Genomic DNA, 12,933 nt, shown 5'->3' with positions numbered 1-12,933 from the left:
CCACACATTAATTTAAATGCACTTTGCTTTATTCTACAGAGTTACTTTGGAGGCAAAGAGGACTACAGCACAGGAGATTCCAAAGTCTTAGGTGGCCATCTGTGAGTCTCACTCCTCATCTAGCCCTTTCTGTGGTGAAGAATAAGAGAGTAGACAATGAGAGATGGATTAGTGACAGTGGACTAACAAGACTCAAGTGCTACACAAGATGGTACCGAGGTGTGTGACAAAATTATATTCTTGCACATCATTTTTGTCTGTTTTTAGGTATTTATCTTAGAGCGTTTACAAAAATACAAAAATATGGGTAAGTGTACAAACACCTAATGCATTAAAGCTACTAACACAACTTGTCCTCAAGCAGGGATATGTAACACCAATCTATTGATGTAAATACTATATTGTAGTATAGTAACAAATAGTATGTATACGCTACATTGTCTCTCTCTCTTTTAAATGCAGTTATAGTAAAATATTAACATAGGAACGTGCTGTAAATAACTTTAACTTTCTGTCCCTGGTTACAGGAGAGTTGTGTTAAACACTTCAAAAACTGATAATTTAAACATTTCTAATTAAATAGTCCTTTTACCTGGGACAAAAAAAAATGCATCACCACTAACCTAAATTAATTTGCATTAATTCCAATTTACTAAATTCATTTGAAATTCAAATAAAAAAGATCTGTCCAAAAACTGGTCTGATTTAATTTCTCTCATTAAAATGAGTTACAGATTTTTCAATAAAGGTAAAGCAATTGAAAATGATTCATTGTGAAATATTTATGATGGTGGTGATTGTAAAACATAGTCTGCAGTTTTGGAAAGTCAGCAGAATAGTATGCAGTGTTGAAACATAGAGGTGGTCTCACCTTTGACCCCACATCACGGCTCTTGGCACGGAGCTTGTTGACCTGAGATTCAGCGATGTCAGCTCTCTCTTCAGCCTCATCCAGCTCATGCTGAAGCTTACGGAACTTAGTCAGATGTGTATTGGCCTGCTCCTCCTACAGAAAGCCAGACCACCACATTATATTACTATATGTGATAATGGCATAACAGATCTGATGAAGCAGCTCAGAGGAGCAGAGAAACGTCTTCAAGAAACTCTACAGATCCAGCTGCCCTGCTTCAACCTCTTGAAGGAAAATGACCTGGATGACTGAGAATCTTCATTGACAAGTCCTAAGGCCACATGTTTAAATAAAACTGTTTGTGTAGCTTTAAAAATTATGCAACAAAACATAACAACCATATGAACCATTACAACTTAAATCTTTTCTTCCCAGCACACTTACAGCTTCCTCAGCAGATCTCTTGTAGGCCTTGACTTTCAGTTGCAGTTTGTCAACCAGATCCTGCAAACGCACAACGTTCTTGCGGTCCTCTTCAGTCTGTATGAATCAAGGCAGCATGGAAAAGATTTATAGGATCAAAAAGGAGCATTTTTACAATTTCCTCACAACATAAGGAAAGTAATTCCAGCTTGTGGGAAATACAAGTACATATATGGCATATTCCTAATCTTGCATAAGCTCTTACAAAGAAGAGAAAATAGTATTTTAATACACACACCTATATGTACAGGTTATAACAAAAACAATAAATAATCACCTGGTATGTGAGCTCCTTAATGCGTCTCTCATATTTACGGATTCCTTTCACTGCTTCACTGCTCTTCTTCTGCTCGGACTCCACTTCATTCTCAAGCTCCCTCACCTTCAAAACAAACAATTGGTGTTTATATTGTACTTTTCTACCGACTCAAAGGTTCTCAGAAGACACACAAGCATTAACAAACTATGGTGCAACTAGTGGGAACAACTTAAGTGTCTTGCCCAAGGACACAGCAGCTTGCAACCAGGGCTCAGGATGAAACTGCCAACCACACAGTTACTGGACAACTGCTCTACCACCTGAGCAACAACCACCCCCCACTGCTCCACAACATAAACCCAAAACAGCACTGAGCAAATATGTGTAGACCACAGATAGTGCCCAAATATCATGCAAGATCAGTGGTTTGTGAACATAAGTGTATCTTAATGTGTGCCAAGTGGTCATACTCACCCTGGCCTCGAGCTTCTGCACCTGCTTCTTGCCTCCTTTCATTGCGATCTGTTCAGCTTCATCCAGACGGTGCTGCAGGTCCTTGATGGTTTGCTCCATGTTCTTCTTCATACGCTCCAGGTGGGCGCTGGTGTCCTGCTCCTTCTTCAGCTCCTCTGCCATCATGGCAGCATCAGTAATGGCCTTCTTGGCCTTCTCTTCAGCATTTCTGCATTCCTGCACTGCTTCCTCCACCTCAGTTTGAAGCTGGGAAGCATCAACCTCAAGTTTCTTCTTCTGGTTGATCAGTCCAGTGTTCTAGGTATTTTGTGAAAGTGACATTGTTAAGAAATGGGTATCACTCACATTTTCAGAGGTATACTTTCAAGAAAACCAGTCAGCCATCAGTGGTCAGTGTAAATAATTACACCTTACCTGTGAGTGCAGTAGCTGCACCCTCTCACTAACATCCAGCAGCTCTTGCTCAGCAAGTTTGCGGCTTCTCTCAGTTTGCTCCACAGCAGCCCTCAGCTCCTCCAGTTCAGCCTGAAGCAGGTTGTTGCGTCTCTCAACAATAGCAATGTTCTCTTTGAGGTCATCATTAGCCCGAACAGACTCATCCAGTTGAATTTGGCAGTCCTTAATGAGAAGACACCAATAACATTAGCATCTAGGAGCTGTTTAATATTAAAACATCTTGAAATAGCGAGTCTTCCTTTTCTACTTTACCTTCAGATGGGCATGAACAGACTTGAGTTGTTTCTGGGCCTCAGCTGCCTGTCTGTTGGCCTGAGTCAGCTGGATCTCCATCTCATTGAGGTCTCCTTCCATTTTCTTCTTCAAACGTAGGGCCTCATTCCTGCTGCGAGTCTCAGCCTCAAGAGAGCTCTGCAGGGTCTCGATTGTCCTCTGCAGGTTCCTCTTGCACTGCTCCATCTCTTCATCTTTTTCAGACAGTTTGCGTTCAATTTCAGCTTTAATCTGATTGAACTCAAGCTGGGCTCTCAGAATCTTGCCCTCCTCATGCTCCAGGGAGGCCTAGATAACAGAAGGGGGCAGAATTTAATGTGTTTATATATATATATATATATATATATATTATCAGACAGCTTTACTCTAAAATAAACAAGGGTCTGTACCTCAGCTTCTTCAAGAGCAGACTGGATCTCATTTTTCTCCTGTTCCAGTTGTTTTCGTAATTTCTCCAGTTCATGGATACTCTTTCCACCCTCACCAAGTTGCTCAGTGAGGTCAGAAATCTCCTCTGTGGGATATCAAGCCTCATATTTAGAATTGCCTTACAATTTGATTTCTTAAGTGTGCCTACAGAAAGCTGTGCCCATGACCTGGATGTACCCTTACCCTGCAAGTTCTTATTCTCTCTCTTCATGGTCTCCAGATGATCCAGAGATTCCTCATATGAGTTTTTCAATTTGAAAAGCTCAGTGCTCAGAGCCCTCGCCTCCTTCTGAGAGCTTTCCAACTCACACTGAGACTCCTCATACTTCTGTTTCCACTCAGATAGGACCTGCATGTCAAAAAAGTGACACATGTTCTACATGATGGAGGAGAGATTCTGGGCTTCTGGAGTTCACAGTGTCCAATTATACACATTAGCTTGACTTGAAATTTTATATGCTGTAAATAATGTCTCTTAAAGTTGATATGAGAAATTTACAGAACCATGCTGCTGCTGAAATAGTACTGAGCAGCTCAGAGAAAGAAAAACGAAGAAAATGCATGTAAATCTAGAGCAGGACATTACGGATAATAACATTTTACAATAACTTCACCTTATCAAAGTTTCTTTGCTTCTTGTCCAGAGCAGCAGCAGCAGCGTTTGACCTCTCTACATCCACCATGAGATCTTCAATCTCATTCTGCAGTCTGTGTTTGGTCTTCTCCAGAGAGGAACATTTAGCATTCACTGCTTCAACAGCCTCCTCAGCCTCCTGCAGGCGCTGAGCCAGCTTTTTCCTTAAGAAATCATCATTCAAATCATTTAATCTGCAATTGTTGGATAACTATAAATTCATCATCTATCACTGGCTGCTCAGTCATCTAACAAACAAACTTTTTGTTCGTCTTACATTTTAGTAGGAACATAACACAAACAAAAAGCTGATCTGATAGACGAAAGTGAAATGTCTTTACATAACAAAACAATTTGAGTTGTGGGCTGTCTTACTTTGCCTCTTCCAGTTCTTCGGTCCTCTGGATAGCATCAGTTTCGTACTTGGTTCTCCACTGAGCTACCTCAGAGTTGGCCTTGGACATGCTGCGCTGCAGTTCAGCCTTGGCCTCCTGCTCCTCCTCATACTGCTCTCTGAGCAGGTCACAGTCATGACGAGAAGACTGCACTGCATGAGCCAGGGCACTTTTTGCCTGTTAAAACAAAATTATGTGAATGAGTGACTGCTTCACAAAGATTATGGTTTACTACACAATGAAAAATTTTCTTAACTTACCTTTGTCTCCTCCTCCAGTTGTCTCTTAAGGTCTTCAATCTGTTGAGTGTAGGACATTTTTCCTCTTGTCAGTTGAGACACTAGAGACTCCTTTTCTTCCAGTTGCCTTGACAGCTCACCTAGTGTTTTGGTCAATAAAGCATGTTATTTTTTTAGACCCAGCAAACCCTCTATCAAAACAAAAAGGAAATGAAAGAAAGAACCCCAAGACATTAAGTGATTTAGTCTTTTAAACCCCAAAACCTGTAAATAAAAAATGCATATTTTCTGTAAAAATAAAATGCCAGAATTATAATATAATCCTAGCCAGAAACTATTACAACAACAACAACAAAAAAAACTGATGGAACTTTTATATATTGCATAAGGTTTAAGTTGTTAACTTATAGAGGAAGAAAAAAACTAAACACATGTATACAACCATATTTGGATTTTTCATATTCTTGATTTATGTCTTTATTACTGTTATACTCCTTAAAATAAGTATGTTTGGATTTTCTCCTTACTGATGCAAGTCTTTTGTGTTTCGATTGTATTGAATAGAGCCTAGTGATTGAAATGTCACAGCAGTGCAAAATGACCAAAAATAGCTTGGGGCTTCAGAAGGGTAATGCAACTCGGTATGCTGATAAGATTTCGAATATCAAACATCATCTAGCAAAAAAACTTACCATTTTCTGTTTGAAGTTTTGCTTTTTGCATGTTGAAATCATTGATACAACGTTGAGCCTCTTCAAATTTGGTCTTGTATTCATTCATTTGATCTTCCAGAGTCCTGCTTGTTTTCTCTAGATTAGTCTGAAAAGAATCAGACCAAAGTCAAATTAAGGGCAGTACATTGAATATGGCTGTATTTGGTGCATTAGTCAATTTACCTTTGTTTTCACAATATGTTCCATGTTGGAGACCACATCATCCAGCTCCAGTCTGAGCTCACTCTTCTCCTTCTCCAGTTTCTGCTTGACTCTCTGCAGATTGTCTATCTGCTCTCCCAGGTCAGCAACACTGTCAGCTTGTTTCTTCCTGAGTGTGGCAGCAGTGGCTTCATGCTGCAGAGTGGCCTCTTCAAGGTCTCTGCGGAGTTTCTGGAACTCAGCCTCCCTCTTCTTGTTCATCTCAATCTGGGCAGCTGTGGCTCCTCCAGCCTCCTCCAGCCTCTCACTGATCTCCTCCAGCTCTCTGGACAGGTCTGCTCTCTGCTTCTCCACCTTGGCTCGCGCAGCTCTCTCTGCTTCAAGCTCTTCCTCCAGCTCCTCAATGCGGGCCTATTGAGGCAGGATTATTTTTTAACAAATTTTTCCAGAATAGTAAATAGTTTTAAGAAGTTCCCTAGCCCTGCACATAAATAATTACCTGAAGCTCTTTCAGTTTCTTTTGAAGCTGAATGGCAATGGCCTGCTCATCCTCTATTTTACTATTAAGCTGATTGAGTTCAAAGTCTTTCCTGTGGCGAAATAGAAGAAGATTAAGCCACCTGGATATCACTGTACTGCATTTAAAACAATGTTTATTGTGGAATGTGCCAACTTTTTCAGATGCTCTTCCAGTTGCTGCTTGTCATTCTCCAGGTCCATTAGACTCTCCTGGGTCAGTTTCAGGTCCCCCTCAAGCTTCCTCTTTGCTCTCTCAAGGTCCATTCTAATCTTCTTCTCTTGTTCCAGAGAACCCTCAAGCTGGACATCAAAAGAGAAAGATATACATACTGCAGATAAAATCTTTCAGAACATAAAACTAAGTTGGAGATATGATCTATCTGTATTCGTACATCATCCACTTGCTGTTCCAGCTTAGCCTTGGCCTTGGTCAGAGTGTTGACTTTGTCTTCTTCACTCTGCAGGTCATCCAGTGTTTGCTGATGAGCTTCCTGTAAGGCTTTCTTTTCCTTGGTCAACTTGGCAATGATTTCATCCAAAGCAGCCATCTCCTCTACAAGGTTTTTTACCTGAAAATAAGTAATAGGTGTTAGAACTTGTGTGTTTACAGGTGCTTCTTGATTGCGTATAAATAGTCAAGCATCTGACATACCTTGTTCTCAGTGGCATGCTTCTCTTTCTCCACTTTAGCCAGAGTTAACTCTAAGTCATCAATGTCCTTCTTCAGCTCAGAGCACTCATCCTCCAGCTTCCTCTTCTTAGCAGTCAGTTCAGCATTCATCTCCTCTTCATCCTCCAGTCTCTCTGACAACTCCTTGGCTTTGGCCTCCATTTGAATTTTGTGTTTGATCAGCCCCTCACATCTTTCTTCAGCATCTGCAATATTGTCTTGCTCCTAAATGTTGAAGACTTTGTCATCATAAAAGTCACAACATTTATGATTAATTAATTAATATAGTAATACACTTACAGCTTGAACTTGGAGCTGCAGGTCATTCTTCTCTTGGAGAAGAGTGACCATTTTCTCCTCTAGTTCTTTTCTACGGGCTTCGGATTTTGCATAAGCCTCTTTGAGTTTCAGGAATTCTTCCTTCATGTTGGCCATTTCCTTTTCTGCTTCAGCAGATCTCAGCAGAGGTTTGATCTTGAAGTAGAGCTTCATCCAAGGCCAATTCTTGACCCCCATGAAGGCACGGATGTTCCACTGGATCACCAGAAGTGCATCCCTGTCAACAAACAACCAGAGCTTTTAGTGCTAAATTTAAGATAAAGAAATATTCAGTTATTTTATCTGTTGGATTCTTCTGACCTTCTCTCAACAATCTTCTGGAATTCCACTCTGGCGAGCAGGCCTCTTGATCGAGCCTGGATTCCAGTTATGATGAGTGACAGACGGTCATCCCTCATCTCCTCCAGTTGGCCAAGAAGACCAGCTTTAAAGAATACCTTTAAAGAGCATGTAAAGAGTAAGTTATTACACACAAATACTCACACTTTGTGGCTTTAAAAAAGGCTGTGTAACTTTTGAAAGAAGTACTGCATTGCAGCTGCAAGATGAAGTTATTCTTACTGAGCACTAATGCAACATGCTCAAAGATTTTAGTGGATAAAGGTAGAATTTTACTGTTAATGCTTCTGATCTTTTATTGATTACCTTGGTATGTCCAAACTTGTATTGATTGTGATCAATATCCAGTGACCCAAGAAGTTTCTCAGCACCTTTTCTGCTGTCAATGAACTGGCCTTCAGGGATAGCCGCAGGATTCAAGATACGATATCTGGAGAATAACAAGTTCTATCTTAATATTCAAATCCTGATTGTTAATTATTTCTTTGGAATTATGCATTTTGATTATTAGCTAACTTAGATCATTAATACCTCTGCTTGAAATCTCCATAGAGGATCCTGTTGGGGAAGCCCTTTCTGCAGATCCTGATGCCTTCCAGCACACCGTTACAGCGCAGCTGGTGCATCACCAGAGGGTTCTCCATGGCCCCAGGAGTCTTGGTCTCATTGGGGATGATGCAGCGTACAAAGTGAGGGTGAGTTGACCTTAAGTTGGTCATTAGCTTGTTCAGGTTCTCCTGTAGAGGACATTAACAGCTGTTTCAGTTATTATGTAAACTAGTAATTTATTTATTATTCTTTACTAACCCTGTGCAAAGCTGACACGGTTTGGAAGGACGAGCCTTTCTTCTTGCTTCCTCCTCCCTTGCCACCCTTTCCACTTTCAGCTATTAGACAAGTTTGCAACTCATTAAAATGTATTGAAAACAAAGGTGAAATAACCTTGAAAAATTTCTACTTTATTCTCACCTGATTCAGCTCCAGCATAATTTGCAAAGAGGAAAGACAACAGTTTGAGGTTAGACTTCTGGTACAGTGTCACAACGGTCTCATTCAGAGGATCCTTGTTCTTCACCAGCCAGTTGTTGATATTATAATCAACAGTTCCAGCATAGTGGACCAGGGCAAAATGGGCCTCTGCTTTTCCTTTGACAACTCTGGGCTTCTGGAAGTTTGAAGACTTTCCCAGGTGGTTGTCATAAAGCTTAGCTTTAAAGGTGGAGTCAGTGGCTTTGGGAAACATGCACTCCTCTTCAAGGATGGACATGATTCCCATGGGCTGAGGGGGCAAATATGAGAGTATTTAGTAATAGAATATGTTTTATTCATTTTCTGTAGTCCAGTAATGACCTAAGTGTCTCACCTTTTCAATGAGGTCAATACAGGCCTGCAGGTCCATACCAAAATCAATGAAAGTCCATTCAATGCCCTCTTTCTTGTACTCTTCCTGCTCCAGCACAAACATGTGGTGGTTGAAAAACTGTTGCAGTTTCTCATTGGTGAAGTTGATGCAGAGCTGCTCAAAGGTGTTTAACTGCAATAAAAATATGAATAGTTAGCAGAGACCATGAGACCATATTTATAGGGCAATTGTGGATCTGATTCTAGTGGTCTTCTGGCTCCTTCAAAACTCACATCAAAGATCTCAAAGCCAGCAATGTCCAGCACACCAATGAAGTACTGGCGAGGCTGCTTGGTGTCCAGGGACTGGTTGATTCTCACCACCATCCACAGGAACATTTTTTCATACACTGACTTAGACAGTGCACCAACAGCATAATACACCTAAACAAGAAATTCAAGCTTTTACAACAGTCAAATTAAATAACACTGTGGACATTGTGGACTAAGCACAGCTTTCTTTAAAATAGGGGGATTATTTGGTCATGTGTTCCCACCTGCTGTACATTTTGTCCCTTGGTGACCCACTCGTTCCCTACTTTGACTCTTGGGTGACAGAGACCTTTGATGAGGTCAGCAGAGTTCAGGCCCATAAGATATGCAACTTTGTCAGCATCTGGCAAAAAAACAAAAACAACAGAGCTCAGTTATCATATCAAAATAGCCTAAATCTGTCAGGTTAGATGCCTTGTTTAACATTCAGAGCCTTTCTTACCCTCAGTGCCATCAGCCTCAGCCTGCTCTTCTCTCTGCTTCTGTTTAAACTTCATGTTACCATAGTGCATGATGGCACCAGTCAACTTGTAAATGCCATTCTTCTCCTCTTGAGTAAAGCCCAGGACATCAAAGGCATCCTAAATCAAAAAGGTTAGATGTTCTATTTCTTATGTCATTGAGGTTTTTCTCTGTATTAGGACTTAAAGTGTAGTGTTACAGTGCAGATCAAGGGGATAATACAGCATATGCACTCTGAGCCCCCAGGATCTCACATTAAACCACAACTGACATCTGACATCAGATATGCAATCCAATCCATTCAAATCATTTTCACTCCTGTCTAGTGGCTCAAAGCTGTTAGGTTACAAATGACATCACTGACGCCAAGTTTGATAATCCTATATCAACAGTTGCACGGTGAAGAAAATGTAGGACACTACAGCAAACTTCACTGGAATCAAATCTAAAACAACAATATATACAAATGGCCAGATATCTCATATTACAAATGCTCACATTCAGCAAGCAGGGTAGTACATCATCCTGCCACAAGAGGTCATAGTACACTGCTGGCAAAACTGACACCAAAGTGGTACCTTTGGTATGAACAACTGGAGTAAGACTACACTGATATTAAAGATTAGCTTTGCTCTTCTGCTTACATCAGTGGCCAGCAGCTCTTCAGCATCATTGATGGACGCTACTGTTGTCTCTCCTTGGGAGATGAAGGCATAGTCATAGGGGTTGTTGGTGATGAGTAGCATCTCTGAAAAGCAGACCAGAAATATTACATTTTAGAGTTGCTAAAGGTAATCATCCTGCAACATAAGAAAACTTTTATTTATTTATTTCTCTTTCTTTTTTTCTTACCAAGCAGCTCAGGTTTTTTCTGAGACAGAATCTGATAGAAGATGTGGTAGTCTCTCTCAGCCTTAAGCTGGAAGATGACACGTGACTTTTCCAGAAGATCTGTAAAAAAGATTTATGTCATGTATTTGGAAAGCTGGGCAGAGGGCAAACTAGTTGAAAGTATAGAGAAGGGACTGCTCACATGTTTCAATATCAGCTGAGGCCAACTTTCCACTGGCTGCAAAGTGAATTCGGATGAATTTTCCCTAAATGCACATCAAAAAAAAATAACATTACAGGTGAACAGACTCTAAGGCCTGTGTCATTACAGACAGGCACTTACAAATCTGGAGGAGTTGTCATTCCTGATGGTTTTGGCATTTCCAAAGGCCTCTAAAGCAGGGTTAGCCTGGATGATTTGATCTTCCAGGGTACCCTAGAATTACATAACAAAAAACAATAGTTGAAATACTGAAGAAAAAAAGTAAAAGTAATGTGTAGTTAAAGGTTTTCCAAAAATAAAGCATTTTAACCTTTTTCTCAGACCCTGTGTCCTTTTTCCCACCTCCAGCTGCTATGCTTGCAAAGTATTGGATGACTCTCTTGGTGTTGACAGTTTTCCCAGCACCAGATTCTCCACTAAAAAACACAATGCATTATTTTTTATCAGGGTTTTGATTCATTGAAGTGTAATTTACGGATGCAAAAAATCATAAATTTCATTTCTTAAATTTTCCTGATCATGCTGATATCACTGTAATTGTCCTGTAGTTTGTATTTATTTAAGTTAATTACTTGTAATTAAATCATATTACATTAAATCGGTTGTGCACCCTATTTATAATTGATTTATCTATATTTTATTAATGTTAGTTGCAGTCTGAGATGTTAGCTCTTGAAATGCTGAAAGCATAACATAATGCTGAACATGAAAACGTGACTTACGTGATGAGAATTGACTGATTTTCTCTGTCTGAAAAAGCAGGAAAGATCGTTTTAAGGTTTAAGGTCTACCACTTTCCTAGGAGTTACATTTAACTTGACATTTTTCTAAGCATACTGTAGGTAACTGAAGGTAAATTACCAGTTAGCATGTACTGGTAGGCATTGTCAGAGATAGAGAAGATATGAGGAGGAGCTTCACTCCTCTTCTTTCCTCTATAGGCGACAACCACCTCCTGGTTGTAGACTGGCAGCCACTTGTAGGGGTTGACAGTCACACAGAACAGTCCAGAGTAGGTCTATTTGAATAAGAGAGAAAAGTATTCAATATATGGCTATAGTGTGTAGCTGTAATAGAGACAGGAGTGCAGTCTTTTTCTTATAGTGTTGCTTCAGAATTTTTCACTTACGTAAATCATCCATGCTGCATAACGCTCTTTGAGGTTAAACAGCACAGCCGGCTCATGGAGGAAGGTGAACATCGCCATGTCTTCAATTTTATCAAACTTTGGCGGGTTCTGAGGGTGTACATCACACTCCTTCACTGTGACGGTCTGGAAATACAGATACTTTGTGTTAATACACTGTTATTCTTTCTTATTCTAACACATTGCAGGAATGAGCTCAGGATCATCATGTTTGCGGTTTCAGTTATCTCCTCTGTATGACAGAACAGATAGGTCTTTAATGCCTTAAGGAATGAGCTGCATCTGGAGCAGCTGTGCATGCAGCTCACTGACCTTCCCTTTCTCTGTCTGAGCAGTGACTGTGTCCCCCTCACGGCTGGTGATGGAAGCCTTCACATACTCCTCATCATGATCAGGAACAAAACATTCCTTCTTCATATCAAACGGACGGGTCTGGGCCTCCAGACGCTCCCTGTCTGACTTCCTCAGGTACGGGGCCGCTGCCCCAAATTCTTTCATGGCAGCATCACCCATTTTTCACCTTGTCTATAAAAGCATAATCACACTTTCATTTGAACCATAATATACATGTGTTGAGTTATCTGAACCCCTTTCTTTCTGACAGTCTTACCTTAGCAATCCCCACTGACAAGACTGAAGGTTAATGGTCCTGAGGAGAAAAAATGGAAACTGATGAGATCAGCCTGCAGTCCACAGCAACTCAGGTAAACCTTGTAAGCCATTGTCCTCACACCTTACCTTGAGATAGAATGGTGACCTGTTGGGGTTTCACCATGAGTTCTCTTTATAAATGAAGCCCCTCCTGCCAAATATGGAGGAGCGTTTCAGGGCCTAGGAATGTTATTGTGTCTGCGTTAGGTTGGAGTGTACATGAAGGGAGGGGTTAATGAGTGGCAGAAAGCAATATAGAAATCAGTGGGTCCGAGTCTTATCGGTGATGGGGGTCTCCTGACAAGGCCATATTAGGTGTTCCATGCAGAGCAGTGATTAATCATATGTATCCTCAAGCAGCCAGGGGACCACAACTCCATCTTTAAATAGACACAAAGAGGAATTCCTGCCTCATCACCCCTTAAGTTAGTTACTGAATCCATAAGTCCCTAAGTAGTGGAACAATGCATTCACTGAACACATCCTCACATCCCCAAACTGTTTAACTGCTGTATGATTTAAATAGATATTGCATAGTCATTACTGAGTACATTAAATCAAGATGTAATTGTGGCTGTAAACTAAGTAAAAATAATACCAGCTGTTTTCATTTTGTGTTATTGCTAAATAATATGAAAATCATTACATTTTGTTCTAATTTAATATAACAGCTAAATATCAAAGCTGGAGGCTAAAAACAACATCCAT

The 12,933-nt window shown here is 40.5% G+C and overlaps 1 protein-coding gene and 1 long non-coding RNA gene across 3 annotated transcripts in view; one reads left to right on the top strand and one right to left on the bottom strand.

Moving 5' to 3' along the window:
* The window catches only part of LOC114449360 (uncharacterized), a 62,162-nt gene extending 61,552 nt beyond the window's left edge, over nucleotides 1-610 (top strand). For both annotated transcript variants that reach the window (XR_003671986.1, XR_003671985.1), the window contains one exon: nucleotides 40-610. This is a non-coding gene — a long non-coding RNA (uncharacterized LOC114449360). The remainder of the gene's footprint in view (nucleotides 1-39) is intronic.
* LOC114449356 (myosin-7-like) lies at nucleotides 109-12,087 on the bottom strand. The gene is made up of 37 exons (XM_028426949.1): nucleotides 11,887-12,087; nucleotides 11,557-11,700; nucleotides 11,289-11,445; nucleotides 11,150-11,177; nucleotides 10,738-10,843; nucleotides 10,548-10,640; nucleotides 10,407-10,470; nucleotides 10,226-10,324; nucleotides 10,018-10,121; nucleotides 9,354-9,492; nucleotides 9,136-9,254; nucleotides 8,873-9,022; nucleotides 8,601-8,771; nucleotides 8,207-8,516; nucleotides 8,045-8,124; nucleotides 7,769-7,974; nucleotides 7,544-7,667; nucleotides 7,199-7,335; nucleotides 6,860-7,115; nucleotides 6,542-6,784; nucleotides 6,282-6,458; nucleotides 6,044-6,189; nucleotides 5,870-5,960; nucleotides 5,392-5,781; nucleotides 5,188-5,314; nucleotides 4,517-4,635; nucleotides 4,237-4,433; nucleotides 3,842-4,025; nucleotides 3,411-3,576; nucleotides 3,188-3,312; nucleotides 2,778-3,086; nucleotides 2,484-2,687; nucleotides 2,070-2,366; nucleotides 1,614-1,718; nucleotides 1,298-1,393; nucleotides 872-1,006; nucleotides 109-129 (listed from the first exon to the last, which is right to left on the bottom strand). The coding sequence occupies exons 1-37, from the start codon at nucleotides 12,085-12,087 to the stop codon at nucleotides 109-111; spliced, it is 5,820 nt and encodes a 1,939-aa protein (XP_028282750.1).
* Nucleotides 12,088-12,933: the final 846 nt, after the last annotated feature.

This window comes from Parambassis ranga, chromosome 17 (genome assembly GCF_900634625.1).
Source record: "Parambassis ranga chromosome 17, fParRan2.1, whole genome shotgun sequence".
Classification (NCBI taxonomy): domain Eukaryota; kingdom Metazoa; phylum Chordata; class Actinopteri; family Ambassidae; genus Parambassis; species Parambassis ranga.
The sequence above is the reverse complement of the archived record's forward strand: the minus strand, read 5'-3'. Positions and strand labels throughout refer to the sequence as shown.

Bases quoted from the DNA above. Each gene is read 5' to 3' on its own strand.
- LOC114449356 (XM_028426949.1), bottom strand. From the start codon at position 12,087: ATGGGTGATGCTGCCATGAAAGAATTTGGGGCAGCGGCCCCGTACCTG. The intron at 10,844-11,149 runs GTAAGTCACGTT...TGTGTTTTTTAG, and splicing joins AATCAGTCAATTCTCATCAC to TGGAGAATCTGGTGCTGGGA. The intron at 1,719-2,069 runs GTGAGTATGACC...TTTGTTTTGAAG, and splicing joins TGCAGAAGCTCGAGGCCAGG to GTGAGGGAGCTTGAGAATGA.